We start from the raw sequence: 23,514 nt of genomic DNA on the forward strand, positions 1-23,514 counted from the left end.
ACTGTCAACAGCAAGAGCCAAGCGCTATTATACTGTACATAGCACTGCTGTCGGCGGCACGGTGGTCGACTGGTGAGCACATCTGCCTCACAGTTCTGAAGACCGGGGTTCAAATCCCGGCCTCGCCTGTGTGGATTTTGCATGTTCTCCCTGTGCCTCTGTGCGTTTTCTCCGGGTACCTCCCACATGCCAAAAACATGTGTGGTAGGTTGATTGAAGATTCTAAATTGCCCGTAGGTGTGAATGTGAGAGCGATTGGTTGTTTGTTTCTATGTGCCCTGCGATTGGCTGGCGACCGGTTCAGGGTGTACCCCGCCTCTCACCCGAAGATAGCTGGGATAGGCTCCAGCACGCCCGCGACCCTAGTGAGCATAAGCGGTACAGAAAATGGATGAATGGATGGAGGGATAGCACTGCTGTCACTGTCAGTGACTGGCAAAGAGAATGTAGTGGAGAGAAAGTAAAGAGTGACACTTAATCAGGATGACTGTTTGGGCCAACCACGTCGGACCGGCATCTTCCCCCACCATCTGATCCAACTTACCACCAGGTGGTGATCAGTTGACAGCTCCGCCCCTCTCTTCCCCCGAGTGTCCAAGACATGCGGCCGCAAGTCCGATGACACGACCACAAAGTCGATCAACGAACTGCGACCTAGGGTGTCCTGGTGCCAAGTGCATGTGTGGACACCTTTATGCTTGAACATGGTGTTCGTTATGGACAATCCATGATGAGCACAGAAGTCCAATAACAGAACACTGCTCGGGTTCTGATCGGGGTGGCCGTTCCTCCCAATCACGCCCTTCCAGGTCTCACTGCCATTGCTCACGTGAGCATTGAAGTCCCCCAACAGAACGATGGAGTCCCCAGCGGGAGCGTTCTCCAGCACCTCCCTCCAAGGACACCAAACAGGGTGGGTACTCTGAACTGCTGTTTGGTGCATAGGCACAAACAACAGTCGGGACCCGTCCCCCCACCCGAAGGTGGAGGGAGGCTGCCATCTCGTCCACCGGGGTGAACCCCAACGTACAGGCGCCGAGCCGGGGGGCAATAAGTATACCCACATTTGCTCGGCGCCTGTCACCGTGAGCAACTCCAGAGTGGAAGAGAGTCCAACCCCTCTCAAGAGGACTGGTACCAGAGCCCAAGTTGTGTGTGGAGGCAAGTCCGACTATATCTGGGGAGACATTTAAATATTATTATTATTATACACTGTATATTATTGTTTTTATTATCTCGATCAGTTACACAGTTGATACCCATGTGGTGCGAGATGGTGAATGCACACTGCTGATGGTGAATGCACACTGCTGATGTCATTTGCTTTTCATTCAGTCTTGTTTCCTACACGTTGTGTCCTTTCCGCTGAGGCAATTTCATGGTTTAATGACCCGCCGTTAACTGTAAATCATCTATTATGCATTCTGATGCGGTATAAAAAGTTGCCCTTGAAACGCAAAATGTCCTAGAAAACGGAAAGAGATCCGTGCTATCTGTGCCAGTGGGTCAACGCGGAAGACTGAGAGTAAACGTTAAGCTCGTAAGAGTTCTTCTTTGTTTTTCCCATGTTGGCAAAGCAGGTGACTGGCGGGAGCAGCTGTGCCCCCTAGTGGCCAGGTTGAAGGAGTGCGTGACACAGGTGGTGGACAAGGCCAAGAGAGCCGTCACCTTTGTGCTCCTGCAGGAAGCCGCCTGCAGCATCCCGCAGGGATTCCTGCTTCAGCAGAGGAGAGACGTCGTCTTCAGTCAGGCTGTAAGTCAAAAAAACGTCAACAATAGCAATAATAATCATCACAAAAATACTACTCCCAATCATAATAATAATAAACATTAAGCGGGAGAAAATGATGGAGGGATAAATACAAATATTTAATCATGAATAAAAATCAACAAAATATGAATAACGTAAAATACTAAATAATGATAAAATAATTTATTTAAATTTGATTGCAGGCCATGTGGTGTGTGGAAAATGGATGGAAACAGGGATGACAATCACATCAAATATGAATGAAGTAATTGAACAGTAAAGAATAATCATGTAATAAATGTAAATTACAATGAAATAAAATTAATGAATTGAATTAGATGTGAATAAAATGAAATGCATGTGTGTTGAATTCAGATGAATACAACTTAACAAAATAGGAAAACAAATACATTGGTGGGAATTTACTTAAAATTAAACATGGATAAAACAGAAATAAAGAGCATGTAAATTGAATGAAATTTGAATGAAATTTTATTTCATTCAAATGTAATTAGTTAATGTACATTAAACTTGATGAAACATGAAATGAAATATAATGGGTGAAAATTAAATTTAACATGAATAAAATAATTTTCCTTAGTATTAATGTAAATTCAATTAAATCAGACACGCATGAAATAAAATTTATGTAAATTAAATATGAGTAAAATAAACAGAAAAAAGTGAATAACATAGATATGAATAAAATAAAAAATCCATCCATTTTCTGAGCCGCTTATCCTCACTAGGGTCGCGGGCGTGCTGGAGCCCATCCCAGCTGTCATCGGGCAGGAGGCGGGGTACACCCTGAACTGGTTGCCAGCCAATTGCAGGGCACATACAAACAAAAAATAAAAAATATCAAATAAAATACAATGGATCCAAATCATAAAGAACAGGATAATCCTCCACATATGTGTAATTAAATTAAATTAAACTTAAAAATAAAATAAACAATACACTACATTAATAATTTATTGTAATAAAACTGAATTATACGTCAATAAGAAACTAAATTAAACTTAAATAGCAGTTTATCAAACGTGAATACAACTGTATTTGAATGGAATTACAAATGTTAGATTTTATCATACCATGATAATCAGTAGAAATGGATGTATATTAAATTAAAAATGAATAAAAACCAAATGGATTGGAATGAAATGAGCTGATCAGTCGCCTTGAAGTCGTTCTTCTTGGGCCGATGAGGCGCGCGCACGCTCCTTTGGTCATGCAGGGGGCGTCGTGCATTTTATCTCTTTCGTAGTTTACTGCAAGGTCAATGTGAGACTGACTATAATCTCAACCATATCCAGTAGTGAATTTTATTGTAATACACTACTAAGTCATTTAATTATTGCTTTATAGCCTCTTGCAAACAGTTGCCATTCACTCGAGCACGCTAATTACCCAGTATGCCCATTGCATAACAAAGGGATAATGGTTGAATAAACACTAAGGAACATTGAACTCATCACCACTCAAGCTGTAAAAGCTAAGTTTATTGGCGTGTGCGTTCTCAGCAACACACGGCCTACTTGTTGAAGGTAAGGACGCCCCACACTGTTTTGGTGACACACAATTCAAGTGTGAGTACTTTTGCCACCTCTAAAATAGCATTTGTGTGTTCCTGTTGGTCACCTTCATGCAGACATGTTGCAGTTGCAGAATGAGAGAGTGCGAGTGCGTTTGCATGCGTGCGTGTGTGTGAGTTATTGTGAGAGTGAGAGTGCGAGAGCGAGTGCGAGTGTACCTCCACTCGGGATGGCGCGTAAGATTGCAGGCAGCTAGCCACCTTGCTTTCAACTCAAAGGCTAACGGAAAAACGAGCACTCTGGCTCCTTTGACTGTGTATGGATGCAAACATGCTGAATAATGAGGGAGCTTTTATGAACATCATTTCATTAAAATGTGTGTGCGTTTGTGCGTACCAGTTGGCAGTGTTGGCGTGCGGTTTCGTCATGCGCCTGTACGCAGGAATTCAGGACAAAGGCTTCCTGAGGCAGCTCCACCTGGTCGGCCTGGTGGCCCAGTTTGAAAGCCTGCTCAGCACCTACAGTGAGTTCGCCAGTTTGGAACCGCAAATAAGCCAATTACAATGTAGGAGTACAGTACAGTACGATAGTGGGTTTTTGTGTGGATACGTTGCGCTAACGTCAGCGTGGCAACCGTCCCAAGGCGAAGAGATCGGCATGCTGGAGGACATGGAGGTGGGCGTGGCGGACCTCCAGAGGGTGGTGTTCAAGGTGACCCGGGCCCAGACGGAGCACCTCAGTGACCTTCAGCCTGTAGTGCGAGGCAGACGGTGAGACTTCAGCGCATCAGTCACGACAGTGGGCATTTATTTGAAAGTTGCTTCCTTTTATATGTATGAGTATTGATGTCACAGTTGCACCTCAGTCACTACAGTGGACATTTATTGGAAGGTTGCGTTTTTTTCTGTATGCATTTGTTGTGATGTCAAAGTTATCCATCAATCAATTATTTTAAAGTTGCTTTCTTCTATTTGCATGAGTCATGATGTCGAAGGTTGCACATCAGTGACGACAGTGGATATTTATTCAAAAGCAGTTTATTTCTATGTGCATAAATCGTGATGTCAAAATTGCACATTGGTCACTGCAGCGGGCATTCAAAAGCTGTTCTCTTATGTGTGCAAGAGTCTTTATGTCAACGTTGTGCATCAGTTACTAAAGTAAACATTTATTCTGGAGCAGTTCTACGTGAATGAGTTGTGTCAAAGTTGGACATGAATGACTACAGTGGACTTTTTTTTTTCCAAAAACAGTTTCTTTCTATGTCCCTAAAGCTTGATGTTAAAGTTGGCCATCAGTCACTGCAATAGGCAACTATTTGAATGCTGTTTCCTTCTATATGCATGAGTCTAAAAGTCAACGTTGCACATCAGTCACTACAGTGGACATTGAAAAGCTGTTTTCTCCTGTGTGCGAGAGTCTCGGTGTCAGAGTTGGGCATCAGTGGACCTTTACAGTATTCAAAAGCTGTTTCCTTCTGTATGCATGAATCTTTATGTCAAAGTGGGCATCAGTCACTACAGTGGGCAGCTATTCGTAAAGTTGTTTCTTTCAGTGTGTGTAAAGCTTGATGTCAAAGTTGCACATCAGTCGCTACAGTGGACATTTATTTGAAAGTTGCTTTCTTCTACAGTATATGCATGAATCTTGATGACAAAATGGTACAACAATCACTACAGTGTGGACATATATCTTTGCTCAGGAACCACTTCACTGTGGAGGTCCCACTGCCAGGCACCGCCTTCCAGAACATGCCAGAGGAAATCAAGGAAGGCCGACCTCTGCGCGTGTTTCCGGTACTCTTTAACGTGGGCGTCAACGAGCAGCAAACCCTTGCTGAAAGGTCAGCGCCGATCACACTTTGGGCTTCTCGAATGTTTTGGGTGCAGGGACTACTGACAAGGGAGAAGTTTTTCCAAGGACCTACTCATAATCCTAACACCAATTAAACATAACTGCCATGGTACCCCTAAATCCCATAGGAATTAAAAAAAAATAACAAATAAAAAAAGTTGTATTTTGCCAGGATAAAGTTGATATTGTGATATTAAAGTCAAAGTCATATTTCAATTGGTGGAATTCAAAAATACAACTTTATCCTTGTACTAGTACATCTATAATTCTAGATTTATATTATATTATATTATATTATATTATATTATATTATATTATATTATATTATATTATATTATATTAGCAGCACGGTGGACGACTGGTTAGTGCGTCTGCGTCACAGTTCTGAGGACCGGGTTTCAAATCCCGGCCCCGCCTGTGTGGAGTTTGCATGTTCTCCCCGTGCCTGCTTGGGTTTTCTCCGGCCACTCCGCTTTCCTCCCACATCCCAAAAACATGCATGCAGACTCTAAATTGCCCGTAGGTATGAATGTGAGTGCGGATGGTTGTTTGTTTTTATGTGCCCTGCGATTGGCTGGCAACCAGTTAAGGGTGTACCCTCCCTCCTGCCCGAAGATAGCTGGGATAGGCTCCAGTACTCCCACGACCCTTGTGAGGATGAGCGGCTCGGAAAATGGATGGATATATTATATTATATACTGTATAGAGCGCTGGTCTGGAAAAAATTAAGAACAAGGCAAAATTATCCTTTTCTATGATTTTGCTATTTCTAGGTATATGTTTGAGAAAAAATTATATTTTTGTTTTGTTTTTCTATGACCCATTCACAACTCTCAAATTCCAAATATAAATATTGTCAATTCCATGATTTATTTGCAGAAAGATTTAAATTGTAAAAATACCAAAAAGGGTCCTGTGATTTATTTATTTATTTATTTTTAATTGGTGCGGCTGTCCCCATATCTAAACGGGTTAGGGTTAGGGCTAACCATTTTGAACTTACTGCCAAATATCAATACAAGTACCAATGTGCTTACTAAAAAATGTCATTTTTCTTTGTCTGTAGATTCTCAGCCATCCAGGTCATGGCAATCCTCTTGATTTTAAATTAGTTTTTTTAATTATTATTATTTATTTATTTATTTTTCATTTCAAAATGAGCTTAGGCAATTGTGTTATTAGGATAATGATATGTAGTTATGCACTTTTTTAAAAATTATATCACATCTTAATTTATTGCAAATTATTTTGCGCACCCCCAAGCTATGGCTCGAGGACCCCAGTTTGAGAACCACTGTTAAAAACCATAAACAGTGTCACATAAACGGCTTCCACTTCCTCCACAGATTTGGAGATATTTCCCTTCAGGAGAGGATCAACCAGAAGAACTTTGAGACGCTGGAGTGTTATTACAAAACACTGAGCGAAAAGGTGCCACGTGAATGTAAGTTGACCCAGTCCTTAGCCCCTTTTCGACTGCAGGAACCTTTTCAGGAACTTCCCTGTCTATCCTAATAGTTTTAAGTTCCCCCTTGTTTTTCTACCGAAAAATTACACCAGTACAAAACGTTCCTCCAGGCTCCTTTTAAAACCACATGGGCATCAGGACCCTTTTGTGCGAGGAATTCAAAGTTCCTCGGCTTGTTGGTGCAAAGGGGGCTATTATCACCAAGGTGTGGTTAGACCACGAGAGAGTCTCATTCTCACTGCTTTTTTCTCCCGTGCTGTGTAAACCAGGTCTACCGTGTTTTCAAAGCCAGACTGACATCAAGGAACTACTTGAAACCCTGGGCCAGAATGTAGTCACGAAGCGGAGGAAGAACGTCGAGATTCTCTGGAGCGCCGCGGCGGTGAGCACTGACCGTCTTGCTCCGCCTTCGGGGAACATAAATTTCTCACTCGGTCGTAAACAAAATCCCCTCTGAGTTCCATGAACCACGCGTCTGGAATTCAATCCGAAAAAAAATATGTATGAGTGTGGAATGGTTTGCATACAATCTCTAATACTGGCTCCTATAGTCCAGCGTCAGTAGTTGCACGAAACTGCAGTGAAAGCATCATTTGAATACTAACATTATTGCATTGGTCTTAAAATGTACATATAACATATAATATGTAATAACATGATATATTTCCCATTCCGTATTGGTACATTTACAGGTTTTGCCCTCTGTTATTAGTCGAAAAACTGGAATGTGTTCCCCAAAAATGCTGGTGCCAAGGAACTATGTTTAAGTAAGTTGAGAAGCTTAATTTAGACAAAAGTAGTGCTTTGCTGCCTTTCTTGTGGCATCTTGGTGCCAAGGAAGTAGGTTGAAGTGAGTTAAGGAGCTTCATTTAGACAAAAAAAGTAGTGCTTTGCCGCTATCTTGGTGCCAAGGAAGTACGTTGACATGAGTTGAGGAGCTTTAGTTGACAAAAGTAGTACTTTGCCGGCATCTTGGTGCCAAGGAACAATGTTGAAGTGAGTTGAGGAGTTGCATTGAGACAAAGGCCGTACTTTACCGGCGTCCTGTGGTATCTTGCTGCCAAGGAACTACCAGGACAGGTTGTTTTTTATTCCCTCATTATCCCATTTACAAGGCGCAGATAGAAGGTCTAGAGTTCATGTGTGCTATTTGGATTTGGAATCTGTTGCTGTCAACTCTCAACATGAGATCTAAAGAGCCGTCACTATCAGTGAAGCAAGCCATGATTTCATGTTTTATCTCATCTACGAATGACTTGGCCTAGATGTCTGTTTTTAAAAAAAACGATAAAAAATCAAAGCTAGCCCTTGAGCTCGAAAGTTAACCCATCCCTGGTTTCATTATTGAACTCAATGGTCTTTTTTCCTGATATCCAGATTTGCCGACGTCTGAACGGCATCAGGTTCACCAGCTGCAAAAGTGCCAAAGACCGAACGTCCATGTCCGTCACGCTGGAGCAGTGCGCCCTGCTGCGTGACGAACACCAGCTCAGCAAGGACTTCTTCATTCGCGCGCTGGACTGTATGCGAAGGTAAGGCGTTAAAACACATCAAGTTTCATGTTCCCCATTACTGCTGTTGTAAACCTATGGGATCAGACGCTATTAAAGGGTCATTTCATCTAAATGAGCTTATGCACAGGTTTGAAGATGCTGTTTTCCCAGGATTGGGGCCATTTCCAAACTACATGAAATAATGATTCAATCAAAATGTATTGGACATAAAAGTTAAATACAACGGAACTGAATTTAACAAATTTACTGTATTGAATTAAAAAAAAAAACTTGTGTGTCACTGTAAAATTATGCACAGTATGAACATTTACCACAACGAGTGGTACGCGTACTACATTTTGAGAATCAATGTACTGGACGTTGTGGGTTTTCATCATAGGGTGTACATTACATGAGAATTTACATTCAAAACTTGCACCTCAACCATACTTTTCTTCAGTCACTTTCTTATGAACAAACTTAAGAAAAAAAACATACATACTAATTGCTGAATAGGGCTTATTGTTTTCTTTGTAACAACCCATTATGAGACTATTATCCTCAGTACACTAATTACAATCATTTGACATTGTCACACCACTTTTTTTAGGTCTTAAGCCTCAGCAGTTCCTCAAAATGTCAGTAAACTGAGTGGCGATCATTTTAACGTGAAGACTGATAAAAAGGGTTCCGTTTTGGACATTCATTCACATGAGAACAAGATTTCGTATAGGCCCTCAAAGAGACTTTTCTACGTAGTGGCCTGGCATGCAGCGTTCCTGGAGATCTTGTTAAACTTTTTCCCGTTATTATGTGGTAGCCATCATGTAAGCAACTATATACGGTGGTACCTTGACTCACTGGGTCGATATTTTGCTATGTGTTGCGAGTCCGAATTTGCGGTATGAGCAATGTTCAGACATGCCACCGCGAGCTGGCGGCACAGAATGCCACAACACCTCAGTACCCCGCGTCTCACTCACAATTTCAGATACGAGTAAAATGGGTTACGAACTTAGTCACAGAATGAATGAAATTTTTAAATCAAGGTACCACTGTAGTTAAAACTCCATTTATGGTGAAAATAAACTTACATTTCTTTAGCTGAACTGACCCTTTAACATGAGTTGTGCCGTGCTTTTTGTGTGCATGCACCCCACCCTGCTTGTTACGTTCCACCATCACCACACACACACACATGCGTGTTTCCATCAATACAACACCCAACAACATTGCAATGTCCTCACTGTTATGACTGTTTAGGCTCATCAAAAGTTGCAAAATGTGTCTACCGCGTATGTACTGTAAATATGCAAACATAGAGATAAGACATATCAAAACAAAGATGTTAGTTTTGATTTTCAACCATAATACTCTTGTGTTGATGTATGCTCGGCATGTTGGAACGCGCTTCAACCCAACACGTGGCTGGCATGCTTTCCGGTATGCTGACAAGACTTTTAAAAACAAACACAGAGGACACCATAATATTAAAGTAGGTTAGTGACTAAGACCTGCTCGACTGGTTGGCATGTAGCCGTGCAGGGGATCCACAACCGAACGCAGATTCGGCAACACGTGTGCGCTCAAATGGAACTAATTGGTGGGTAGGCAGGTGCACAGGGTGTGGTTACAGTAAGACATTTTTTGTCCCAGGGTTAGAATGTTCAGAATGACCAAGAACTACTTCTAAAACATTTCTAGGTTTACTTTAGGTCCAGAAAGGATGTTCTTAATAGTTTGAAGTTGAGGGTGCAAAAGCAAAATCCTCCAGAGCAGTGGTCCCCATCCATCGTTCCATGGACCGGTACTGCATATGCACAGTTGTAGTTCATTATTGCAGTTGATGATGGATCACGGATGCAAATGGCGAGACAACGATCTCGGCGTAACGAGGCGTCCGATAGCCGAGTCCGAAGAGCTGCACGGATATTCATGGCACCGCCACAACCGAAACCAGAGAGGAGGTGACCGTGGCAGAATGAATGGCAGAAAGTTGAGCAGGATCCAACACAGCGTGGCAGATGATAGGGCTAGCCGGCTAGCTAGAAAGGAGGCAGCTGGTTGCAGGCAGCGCGGATTTACGGCTCCGACAGCCGCAAAACCAACCAAGGTTCCACCTTTGGCCACGGAACCGCGAGGGATGCTGGTTAAAGTAAGCCATTTTAAACTTAAAAATTAAAACATTTCCGGTGGGAGATGCGGCAGCCAAAACGCGCCAGCGTACTCTTTTTTTACTCTTTTCAATAGATAGTTTTCTCAGGATCACATTGGATTTTTCATTTGTTGGACTATGACTTATATTTATTTTGAAATAGTACAAGGAGTAACGATTCGATTCTGATGTCATTCGTTACAGTCAGCACGAATAACGAATCGGGATTTAGACGCCGATTCCGAGCCCGAGTAGGTAGGTAGGTAGGTAGATGTACTGTACGTAGGTAGGCACAGTATGTGCTGTCGGTAGGTACATGTGTAGGAAGGAAGGTGGGTATATCGAGGTAGGTAGGACAGTGCGTGGTCAGGTAAGTAGGCAGGTTAGTTGATCGTGTAGGTTGGTAGCTAGGTGCATCCCGCACGCCGCCTTCCTCCATCCATGACATTTCTACCACCCTCCATGCCTCGTCCTTGGCTGCCTCTCTTGCCTGTTGTCTTCATCTTCACGGGCTAAAAGTCTCTCACTAACCTGCCTTGTTTGGCTCTTTCTCTCTGCCCGCGAATGGGCGGGGGCGTCCTTCCGTCCCTCCCTCAGTCGGCTGTCCCACGCAGAGTTGGGGTGCTGGGAGGACCCCGAGGCGGGCGCGGCGGCGGAGAGCAAACCGACGTCGCGTCACTTTTACCCCATCGCCCTGCTGCTCGTCAGCTCCCACCTGCTGGTCGTCTGGCTCATTTTAAGTCTGGTTTTTCTGCTGGCAAAGTATCAATAAAGCGGCTGACAACTACCACGCCTTCACTCGCTGTCTTCTGCGTCTGTGCTCACCCTTATTCTAACTCTTCTTACCACTCAAACACACACACCACTGAATCGTGTTTTTCAGTATATTATGTGGGAGCATTTCATGAGTGTCTGAGCAAAAAAATTCACAGCAGTGTGTATGAGTGAAAACATTTTGAGCAGTGTGTGAGAGCATTTCAGTAGTACATGTGAGTGTTTGAGTATTATGTATGAGAGAAGATTAGATACTCCACCTCGCAGTAGCAGCCCGGCTAACCGACGCGCCTACGTGGCGTAGCGGCCATTTTACCATGGGCGACGTTCCCATTCAAGGCAATGCATGGACATTGAAATTAAGTTGTCACTTGCTCATTTCTCGACTGATTTTAATGAGGTCTACTTTTTTTGTCGACTCCAAAGCGTGTGATATCAATACAGAACAGAAAGGAGAAGAAAAAAAAGCCCCCCAAAATATTTTTAACTGTGAAAGGTTATTCCCACTTGTTGTGATTGTACGGTATTGTGTGAAACCGTATGCAACACAATGTGCAGGCATCCTTGTTCTTTCACGCTGACAGATTTAGCTAAGCGTCGCCCTAGACAAAAGTAGCTCAAAAGTACTAATGTTCAATTTCTATGCTGCTATTGGCATGTAACCATGGCTAACTCTGGCCAAAACAAATTTTTAGCTTACCTACATTACCTTAGCGTAGCTTCAATAGCAGTGATGCTATTGTTAGCATTTGTTGATTGGAGTCCAGTGACACTGCAAAAAAAAAACAAATTTAAAATACAACGAAGGATAAAGCAATCATTTCCATAGCCTATAATTTGACGTCCTTTTCCCATCAAGCAGAGTTAACAGAATCAGCGGCCTCCTATTTCGGGAAAGTCAGTTTAAAGGTTTCAGAAGCCGAGCCACATTGTAGGAGACAATTAATTTTTGAAGACGCGACAAACAAGGGCAGTGTTCTAAACACACTTGGTGTTTGGGAAATGTGGGACATTGGTGACACAAGTTTTCATAACCAAATTGGACTTTGTTCTTGTACAATCAACTCATGTTAGCGCCACACCCTCAAGATCACGCGCTACACTACTTGACACTCGCTCTCTCACTGTGGACAAAGGAAATAATATGACGTTACTCAAAATATTTAATGAGCATCTGATGAATGTAGGCGGCACGGTGAGCGACTGGTTAGCACATCTGCCTCACAGTTCTGAGGACCGGGGTTCAAATCCCGGCCCCGCCCGTGTGGAGTTTGCATGTTCTCCCCGTGCCCACGTGTGTTTTCTCCGGGTACTCCGGTTTAGCTGGGATAGGCTCCAGCACGCCCGCGAACCGAGTGAGGATAAGCGGTACAGAAAATGGATGGATGGATGATGAATGTACAGGTATTCAATTTGAAATGTTTTCATTTTGCAGGACAATTTCAGAAGAAAATTATTAAACATTTTCCTATGTAGTTTGGGGGATTTTTCACCCCCCAAAACATCTATTATCATTATATTTTATAGAGCCCTATATTATTGTGTTACTTTATATTGTATTTCGTTAACAGCTTCATTTTTGTTATAAAATAAATATTATATATGAAAATTATTGTTTTAGTTTATTAACAGTTTCAAAACAAAATATGTAATTACCATTATGTTCACAGCAGTTGGCATAGCAGTATATTATTTTTTTATTTAGGTATGAGTTTATTTATCAAATTAAATGTGTAATAAACATAAAATATGTAATTATTAAGATTATTTTGCTCTCAATTAAATCTGTAATATTATATTCATTGCAATAATAGCAGCAAATTATTTTCATTATATTGCAGTAAAACTATTTATATATGAGGTTTTTATTTTAATTTAGAATTAAATATAGTTCGTATTCAGTGATCATCTAATAAATGTGTTTATTCTAAACAGCAATAGAATCTTTGTGCCACTTCAGCAGTTTACAGCCTTTTTAATGCGCCGCGCTCTGCAGAAAAATATTGTACTTTTTTGTAGTTAAAAAAGTCATTAATTGTCATTATGTTTAAATAAATTGTGTATTATTTTCTTAAGTGTATTTCACTATAACTATTTTTATTATGAAGTTAATTTGAAGTATACTGCAGTGCTTGATAATATTTGTTTTACTCTTGCAAAATAGTGTCACTGTGATTACATTTATAGCAATGATATGCCTGTACATTTTTGATTTTCTTTTAATATAGTTACTCTCAGCTTGTTTTTTTAAATAATATTTAATTGTATTTAACATTGAAATTGAAATTCTCAACGTTAGTTGTAGTGTTTACAGACGGGTACCCAGCAGAACTGTAATGCAAAGTAATCATGCAGCAGGAAAGCCCATTTTGACTTGAGTTTGGAAAGCCTGTCATGTGACTCTTTTTGTTGTTGCATTTGGCCGTCAGAGAAGGCTGCCGCATGGACAACGTGGAGAAGAACATCGGCTGCAGGAAGTACGCCTTCAACGTGCTGCAGCTGATGGCCTTCCCAAAGTGCTACCGGCCGCCTGAGGGCTCGTACGGCAAAGTGGACTCTTGAGCACTTCCTGTCTTTGTCATTGTCACCTGATAAGACATCCTACGTGCTGCAGCTCGACTTCGCATACGTGTCATTTTTTTAATACTATACAGCAATTATTTATTTTTTCTACCCTGAAACAATGTTAGCATACTCCTGTATTGTATAAAATGATGTCATTCATTGTGCTTGTACCATTTTAGCAAATAAACCCGACTTTCCATTTGTCATGTCTTGTCAAGTTTGTGTCGCAGTATAGTGAACCCCAGCATATTTGCTGTTCGACATTCCCAAATTTGCCTATTGTGGATTTTTGTGTTTTGGAAACTAGCCTCCGTTATTCGCTGAAAAAGTCAGAAAGTGTTGCTTGGGCCCCATCTTGCGGCATGTTGGGGCCAATGAAACACAGTGGTGCCTCGTCTTACAGGTTTAATTGGCCCCATTAAAATTAATGGGAATGCCATCTATCGATTCCAGTCCCCCATAAAACACCAACAAAAAAAATCTTTGAATGTGTTTTTTTAATAAGAAAAATAGCACTTTACAGTAGTGTGAAACATAGTTATAACATAATTAAATAGAATGTAAAGAATTAAGCAGTTTATGCATCATGATTTCATGCTTTAATTCATTGTGCGGCTCCTTCTAGCGTCGCACCTTGGCTACCAGGGGGAAGTATAATGTATACATATGTGTGTACACGAAGAAGGTCACAACCGCTCAGTAAGCTGCAGTAATAGTAATCGTTTTCTCAGAGGATAACGAATATATGCCTGAGTATTGTTATATTGTCTGTCTCCAGTTTGTGTTCAGATATTTGTTGCTTAAAGGTTTATAACACTGCAAGATCCCTGCTAGTTTTGTTAGCCCATATATGACATTTTGCTTTGTGTGTTAGCATTACGCTAGCAGACTTTTGTAAGGCAATGTTATGGTTTTTTTTCAAATACACATGTAATTCTCTCAGTTTTCCGTTTAATTTTACAGTGAACTTCAACTCGATAAACACCGTTGAAGCAAGCACTTGGTCTCTGCCAAACTGCTGTTTTAAAATGGATTTAAACCTAAAGGAGTCATAAACTACTCACAAAAAGTTAGGGAAATTGGGCTTTCCTGAGGAAATTTCAGGATGAACCTAAAAAGTACTAAAACCTTCACCGGTAGCTTAATTTGACCTTCTCTAAACTTTTGAATCAAGATGTCCAACTGTTCACTGTTCAGTAGTTTTTGCACAACTTGCTGTTCTCGAACAAGGAGCTGAATGGCAAAACTCACAACATACGTAGCTTGGTTTTGTCAAAATACCCAGAAGATCAAGAATTCTAGACATTTTTCGATGACAAAAAGCGTCATTGTGACACACGCGCCGATGCAAACAGTTGACGCGACGCGACGCGACGGATGACAGACGGATGCAGGATGAAATCAAAGAACAATTTACCAAAGTCTCCGACCGATGAGGGTTTATGGAGGCTTTCAGTGGCTCATTGTGTTTGGAAAACATTGCTTGCATCGCATACAGCCGGGTTTACAAACCAGTGAATTTGAGATACAGTGAACCGCCTCTAGGTCGCCTTAAATCTTTCACGCAGATTGTTGTTGTTGTCGTTCCCACAGAGCACAAAAGATATTCGTTTGGTGTGTGTGAAAGCGCTACAATGGTGTTTTGCATTATGTGTGAGCATTAAGCGAAGCGACTTTCGTTATTATGTGGTTTGGTTGAACGTTATGGTCTTTAAATATGCAATGTTAAATTCTCTTTTGTTTTGCGTGTCAGGTTTGCGGTTAACTTCAACTGGAGGTGAAAAATAAACAGCTTAAAGCAAGCACACGTTCCCTCTTATTTCTATGGAAATGTGCAAACACGTCTTTTTGTTTCCTCAAAACAATTTCATACGATAGCCTCCCATTTCTTAACAGCGATACAGTGAGAACAGGCCTCAAGGAATACTTTAAAAAGTCTTGTAATACTTTTGTGGAACGTTTTTAACGCTTGTGGAAGGGGCAAAACTATTAAAGTTTTTTTGAAATGGTGTCTTTAGCGTAGATTTTCACTAGTTATCGTGGGTGGGTCTGGAACGTATCCGCCGCAATAAACGGGGGTGCACTACTACACATTGCATTCATTCCTTTTTGGCGATTAGCATATTTTTGGCCAACATTCATTTCAGTTGATTAATTATCATATTTTGGGGCTATTACATACATCTGTAGTTAGCAATTAGCTTATGGTCACAGTCAAATATTGCCGAAGCATTGTCTCGTCCTGGTACATTTCAACCTCTCAGTTTCATCCAAATTAGAATACGTCACACATTTCATAAAAAAATTCAAATACAATCACAAGTTATTCACATGTATACACTTGGGTGCAGAGGTATTTGGACAATGACAGGTTTTGTTTTGTTTTCAGGATTTTGATGATATCATTGGATGGAACAAAAGCAACCTCGATCAGAATAGTGGGATGAATGTAGATGCGGTACGACTTGTCATAAAATGACAATTTTATTGGGGAAAAAATCCATTCCAGGATCAAACTGTTGCCGATCATAAAATGTTTATTAATTGTTCGTTAAAATAATGCTGTGCTGTTCGCAGCTCCTGTGACGAACAACGTTTGCTTTTGACTGAATGATTGAAAAACTCTGTCACTGTCCAAAAATGCTTGGAGCTCTCTGTACATAAAAAGACATTTTATCTTCTATGCAATATATTACATATTTGCACCTAATGACATTTGATCGGCATTCACTGAGCCATCGCTTGCAGGAGGGTTTTAAGTCTGCCCAGAAACGTTGTGATATTCCCGAGTGAGTGTGCCTCGCATGGTGGACAGCTGACCTGCAATTCAAAACAAGACAATTCGATTACTAAAATTGCTATCATCTGTTTGGAAGTGTGAATGGCCACTCGTCCTACTGAGTCAATACAGTCAACCCCCGTTTATCGCAGAGGATACGTTGCAGACCCAGCCGTGATGTGTGAAAATCTGTGCTATAGAGAGACCATGTAAAAACATTTATATATCCAAAATATGCACCTCACATGCATATTTTGTATTGGTATTATGCATAAAGCGTTGATTTATGGTCTCTAATTTGCAGATTTTCGTCTGTTGCAGGCATGTTGCAGCACAACATGGTGATGTTACAATGAAGGCGCACAGCTCTAAATTTGGACTTCAAAACATTATGGCTTGAAAAAAAAACAGGAATATAGCAGGGGCATGGAAAGTGAAACAATACAGCGGGGGTTCACTGTACATCAATAGAGCCACTGCACGGGACTCACGGCGTCGCCTTCGGGAGGCAGATTGTCAATGAAATCCTGGATGCAGTTGGCGTAAATATTGTCCACATCAACTTCTTCCTCGTCGAGGACCATCACCAGCTCCCAAAAGTAACATTTGAGGGACAGGAAATGACACTTGGCCTTTTGGAAAGAGCGACGGCACAACGGAGATTTATACATTATACAGTGGAGCTTCAAAGTAAATGTTCCCGTATGAAATAATATCGAGTGAATTCAGTACCAAGATCCAAATAAGTGGACCATACTTTACATAATGTGAATATTATGCTCGTAAATCAATAGTGAACATTTCCTCAATGTTTGTTTATTTTTATTTTTTTTACTCAAGGGGCTCAAAAGAAAAAACGTAATGGTACGACTTTTTTTTTTCTGGTGAAATGCAGCTATTCTCGGAACGCTGGTCTTTGCCAGAGGCGGGTTAGACCGGTTTTGGTCATTTCATAGACGATCGCAGATCTGAGACTGGGCGGGCTGCGCCGCTGTGGGTTCGTAGCGGCTCCTCTCACTCCCTTTAAATGTGGCGTGTTTGTGGCTTCCACCATCCCCATTATTTTCGTAAACATTACAAAGTGTTCTTGGAAATGATGACTTTTTCTGGGAACCTTCGGGTTCCTCGTGAAAGTATGATCTTTCTTGAAAATGACAACTATCTTTTTGTAACATTTATTTTTCTGGTGGATTATTTTTCCGGTGAAACTATCATGTGACATTATGATGAGTGTGATTGTTACGATTTGGATGAGTGTGTCATAAAATCACAACTCTCGTAAAACTATCTTTTTTTTTTTTCTGTAGCACTACAGCTTCATTCTCACAAATTATAAATTACGATTTGATTCTTATAACATTTTTTAAAAATTCTTGTTCATTGTGACTTTTTGCCCACAAACCCATTTTCTTAACATTGCTGTAAGCTTGAAAACATGACAATATTATTCTGCTAACATTAAGCTACTTATGTTGGTTATTATTATTCAGGGCATTCACTCTTTTTAAGTTATTCTTTCAGATGCTCGAGCTTCAGTTGCATGAGCGGAGGTCTCGTGAGATGTGTTTCCAGAAGATTTCGGTAAAACGCTAAATTATAGCATTTCCGGGGCATTTGACTTACTTGAATGTCGTCCATCGACGGAGCGTACAACATTGCGTGGGACTCCTGAAAGGGCAAAGATGAAATGAAAAGGTTTCAACTTTGCTTCACGGAATAAAAACGAGACATCGCTTTTTATGGCGAGCGCTACAAGCAAAACGATTTGTATACCTTTTGCTCACCTCAATGGAGGGCGTCAGGGTGCTCAGGCACAGCTGGAGGTCTTCAGATTGATGCGTAGACAGCGCACACGAAGCCGAACTCAACAAGCTGCGGAAGGAACGATAAAGACCCGAGTTTAGTGACAAAGCATGGAGACCATCGTTTGGTCACAAACGTGCTTGCATTGTTTTTTATGCCCATAAAAATCAATACTCTGGCGCTTTCAATGGGAGATGGAAAATTACCTTTGTATTTAAGATATGCAGTGCAAATAGTTGGGCAGTTGTTGAATCGAACAAGCGACTAAATCTTTCATTATCTGCCCATTTCGAAAAAATGTGTCTGTGAGCGAGCCATTTCTCACTTTTCTCACCCGTAGTTATGTAACAGTGGGGCAAATTTCCTTAATACCCGCCTCCTGACCCCGTTTCTCCGCCAATGACATGATCGGCTAAGCTGGGGCGAAGATCCAGAGTCGCTTTCAAGTAGTGACTGGACTAAAGTAAACTCTATGCCATATCATGGATTTTTACAGTATAAAGTTTGAATTCAGATTTGCCGAGCAGCGCTGAGCTCTACTGGATACAGCGTAATGAAGAGAAGAGGCAGAGAAGGTCCCCTACCAAGTTGCAGTAGCAGTTGTTGTTTTACTGTATGGTTTGGTTGAACAGTTTGGTGTTTGAAGGTTTATAATCACAGTAACATCAATGCTAATTTCCGTTAGCCCGTCATTAGCGTTGCGCATTATATGTTAGCACTAAACTAGTGAACTTTTGTTATTATGGTTTGCTTGAACTGATGTTTAAATGTGTTTAAAGCTTGTGGGAAAGGTACAATTATCCCCCCAAAAAATTATATATATATATATATATATATATATGTATATATGGTCTCTCTATATCTCAGTTGGCCCCGAAATGTATCCCCTATGACAGATTCACTGTACGTAGCAGAGGCACTATCTTGCAGACATTTTATTTTTAATTTCGTTTTTTTCTAAAATATGCTCTGTTCAATTGTCTTATGTGTGATTTGTATTTTACAATCAGCCCATTGTTTCAGTTGCGGATATTTTGAAAGCGCTCTATAAATCAACTTGACTGGAGTTGAGAAACACTCCCACAGGTGCAACCATTGCAACCTCCAATATTCGTATTGTCTTTGTGGACAAACGAGAAGAAGCCACTCTGGTAGTTTCATCTATTATTGTTGAATGAAAGAATTTGACTTTATTCTCATAATATTACAATTTTATTCTTGGGACATTATGACTAATTGTCTAATATTGTATTTTTTTCCATGTAACATCACTTTATTGTCATAAACGTTTGACTTTGTTTTTGTAGAATATTATGCATTTTTTCTAGAAATATTTGTTTTCTTGTAATTACATTACGTTTTTATGTACAATTTATATTAGTAATATCACAATTTTTTTCTCATAAGATTTTTTTCTTGTAGCTTTCCAAGTTCCTTCTCGTAGCGTTACAATTTTTCTTGTGACATCACAACTTTTTCTTTTATTACTTTTTGTTAATTAGGACTATTGTTGTCAAATAATGACTTCATTTTCATAAAATTACAACTATTTTCTTAACACATTCTTTCTTGCAATGCATTTATGTGAATTGAGTTTTTTTTTTTGTAACATTACAACTATTCTCGTATCATAATGATTTTTTCTCTCATAAAATATGACTTCTTGTACCATTTAGGACTTTGGTCTCATGAAATTACAACTAAATTTTCCTAACAGTGATTTCTAATAATATAACATTTGGGTGAATTAAGCTTTTTTTTCTCGTAATTTATTTTAGTTTTTCTCGTAATATTAGGATTTTTTTTCTTGCAACATTACAATTTCATTCTCGAAACATTACATCTTTTTTCTCATATTGATTTTTTTTTTTTTGTAAATATTGACTTTACACATAAAAATACTACTTTATTTTCCTAATATTACACAGTTTTCTCATAATTGTTTTCTTATAAAATAAGAATTGTGAAGATGATTTTTTTTCTGATAACATTACGACTTTCATCTCTCACAATATTCAGATTTTTGCGTGGAAAATGTGGAATTCTGGGAAGAAGAAAAAAAAAAAAACAAAAACAAAAAAAAGTTGAATTTTGAAACTTTAGCGAATGTGAAAAATAGTTGCGTGGGTGTGCCTTAATAAAGGGAAAATGTTGACATTGGAATGATTTAAATAGGTGGAGAAATGTTGAAGGGGCAGAACGTCGAAAACCGGCGGAATCATTACAATGTTTTTCAGCATTGACACAAGAAGCCACTTGATTTTGCTTTGGAAACCAAAGCGAGCCGACACCGCTCTAGTCGTACCTCAGCGCAAACACACAAAGCCACACCTGAGTTGCGCGTCTGTCCCTGGACAGCTGCGGCCGGGAGCCTGTCTGAAAACAACACGGACGGGTTAGTACACATCCTCGCACGTTCCACGCATCCACGCTCCACTGACTCTGACGGCAGGAAACGTACCGTGCGACGGCGTGATTGACACAGATGAACATTTAGTTATTTCCCACACGCAAACACAACTGATACTTTTTTGGGTTTGTGTTGCACAACACAATTTTGCCACGACAAATACAATAACGCTCGCTTTTTGATTGATACCATCAGAGAGCTATTTATTTAAGCGTGTTATTATTGCGGGTTGCAGCTGTGTGGAGTGAGATTGTACTTGTTCCTTGTGTGATGCAATTATAGAACAATAATAAATATGTTGCTAAATGAATGACAAACAATGACAGTCATTTATTTCAATTGAATTTCTTTTTTTATCTATTTACGGTAGGTCATCTTTGCACATTGAAATGAATGGAAATGCCATTAGTCCATCCCAGACCCCCCCCCCCCCCCCCCCCCCCCCCCCAAAAAAAAAACATTACTGCATTCTGCTTGTTTATGGTTGGGTTCGCTAAAATACACAAAGAGTCACGCGGCATCCTTTTGTTGTTTGCCTGAATGGCTGAATGTGTGCCAACTTTCACCTTTCCTGCTTTGAATTGTGGGACTTTTCATTTGCCTCAAAATGGCATTCAACCGGCTTGACAGCTCCGCCGATTATTTCTGAACCGGTCAGGTTGACCCAATTGCTGCTTAATCTTTCCTGCATGTCAAAATGACTCCCTGTCGTCCAACCACTGGAGGGCATGCAATCCGAAAGATCACCCAGATTGTTTTGGCATGTTTACTTGCCTGGATCCTCCCAAATCTTTATTTTAAAAGGGACATATGAAGGTAAATTGACTTTTTAAACTGACTTTTGAATTCTTTGTAGACAAATAGGTGGCTTTCTGGAGTACCTGTGCACCCCTCAAGTTTGAAATCAAACAACCAAGGAAATCTTTTGTCATCTGCCTAATTCTGAAAATGTGTCCATGAGCGCACCGTTCAGTATTTTTAAAATGTTTAATTTTTCAAATTGACATAAAACCACCAACATACAGCTTCTTTTCCCATGACTTGACAGCTGGGTAAAGATCTGCCACTCTCTGAATAATATCATTTTAAAGCCAAAAGTTAACCAGAGCTGCAGTGTTGTTGGATGCATTGATTAGCATTAGCCTGTGGCTTTATCAGAATAAGTTACCGAAAAGTTCACAAATTAAAATAGGGAATTTGTCGACGTGGAGGTCAGAGGGGATATTTGTTTGGCAATGTGCTCACTGCGTTCGCCACAGTAATTGAAAGGTACACGTTGGCAGCCTGGTGATGAAGTGCTGCCTCCTGAAAGTGAAAAAAACACAATCCCTACTTTCACTTCGTCTTCATGGCCTCTCACTTTTTAATTTCTTATTCTGGGCTAATAGTCGAGCTTCGCCCTCAGCCGTCAGGGTAATGAAAACCATCTTCGGGGTTGACGGTGGCGGGCTGACCAGTGGCTCATTTGCATGAGACAGGACCGCCCCCATAAAACAGGCCAATTTCAACGTGGGTCTAAAACTGGGGTGGGCAAACTTGTTTTGAATTTCTGAAACGGACATGATATTTTTATAGGATGTAAACTGTAACAGCAGCTTACAATAATGTTAAATTTACTTTTTAGGACTAATAATTGCCTCATGTTTGACAACCATTTAAGCCGACTGCACTACTATATTTTTAACGTTGGTCATTCCAGTGGTACTTGTCGAGCAAAGTGTTTTTTAGAGTGTAAAACGTTTGTGAATCACTGCACGAGACCATATTAGTGTGACGACACAGTGACGATTTGTTGGGTTTTCTCCTTTTTTTTTTTATGTCAATATGCCAGCATCCATTGGTCCACGCTAAGCAGAAGGGGGAAGGGGGAGGTTACAGACAGCATTCTGAATGAGCTGCAGCTGTTTAATGCTCTTTTTAGGGAGTCCAGTCAGAAGACCATTACAATAGTCAAGTCTACTTGAGATAAAAGCATGGCTGAGCTTCTCCTGGTCTGCTTGACACGCCTTTGCTCTGGATATGTTCTTCAGATGGTAAAAGCAGTTTTACTAATTGATTTGATATGACTGTCGAAAGTTAGGTCGGAATCTGTGAGAACACCAAGGTTTCGGACTTGGTCTTTGGTTTTTAAAGAGAGTGACTGCAGGTATTTACTAACAGCATTTCTCTTTGCTTTATTGTCAAAAACAATTACCTCTGTTTTGTTGTGGTTTAATTAAAGACAATTTTGGCTCGTCTAGATATTTATCTGTTTTAGACAGTGACACAACACCTCAATTGAAGTGTAGTCACACTGTGACGCTATAACTGTGTGTCGTCTACATAGCTATGATAGTCAAAATAAAAGTTCTGAAGAATTTGACCCAAGGGTAGCATATACAGGCTGAACAGGAGGGGTCCAAGAACTGACCCTTGAGGGACCCCATAGGTCCTTGCCATTTGATGAGATTCAACACTTCCAATGGTTACAAAATAACACCCTTCCTCCAGGTAGAAAAGACCCGCAGCGCCTTGGTGGAATATATTCAGGTCACCCGAGGCTTTAAGCGGAGATAGTTTTGCTACTCAAACATGTTGGGATCTGTTAAGCATATGCTAGGTCTACTGTACAAGCGTATTTAATTGACAGTTGAAAGTGGAGCAGGGCACGTTTTCAGCTCATTCAGCAGACGGGTCCATAGCGTCTGAGAGCTGAGAGAACGTCTCGGGTTTTCACAGTTTTGAAGCCTTATTTTATATACTTGGCGATTTTCGTATTTATTCAAATTTGGCAGGCTTGTTGACAACACTCTTCTCTGTGGTGTCTCAAATGTAGGCCATTATATATTACTATTATTGGTACTCTACTGGATGGCAATCCTTTATTTGTGCAACCTCTTGCCGCATTCGGCGAAACGGGTAAAAGCGAAGTGGACCGTGAATAACTTC

General features: G+C 40.6%; 1 protein-coding gene across 22 annotated transcripts in view; it reads left to right on the forward strand.

Annotated features, from left to right (window-relative positions):
- The window catches only part of inpp4b (inositol polyphosphate-4-phosphatase type II B), a 172,717-nt gene extending 158,929 nt beyond the window's left edge, over positions 1-13,788 (forward strand). For 14 of the 22 annotated variants that reach the window (XM_061678747.1, XM_061678748.1, XM_061678749.1 and 11 more), the window contains 8 exons: positions 1,578-1,753; positions 3,685-3,850; positions 3,929-4,055; positions 4,988-5,128; positions 6,486-6,583; positions 6,877-6,989; positions 7,985-8,139; positions 10,853-12,654. In XM_061678747.1, the coding sequence (XP_061534731.1) occupies positions 1,578-1,753; positions 3,685-3,850; positions 3,929-4,055; positions 4,988-5,128; positions 6,486-6,583; positions 6,877-6,989; positions 7,985-8,139; positions 10,853-11,027 (1,151 nt within the window). In that variant the 3' untranslated portion in view covers positions 11,028-12,654. Of the gene's footprint in view, positions 1-1,577; positions 1,754-3,684; positions 3,851-3,928; positions 4,056-4,987; positions 5,129-6,485; positions 6,584-6,876; positions 6,990-7,984; positions 8,140-10,852; positions 12,655-13,458 lie in introns of those variants that run through there. The other 8 variants (XM_061678740.1, XM_061678743.1, XM_061678738.1 and 5 more) reach the window with 8 other exon arrangements.
- The last annotated feature ends 9,726 nt before the right edge of the window (positions 13,789-23,514 follow it).

This window comes from Phycodurus eques, chromosome 6 (genome assembly GCF_024500275.1).
Source record: "Phycodurus eques isolate BA_2022a chromosome 6, UOR_Pequ_1.1, whole genome shotgun sequence".
Lineage (NCBI taxonomy): Eukaryota > Metazoa > Chordata > Actinopteri > Syngnathiformes > Syngnathidae > Phycodurus > Phycodurus eques.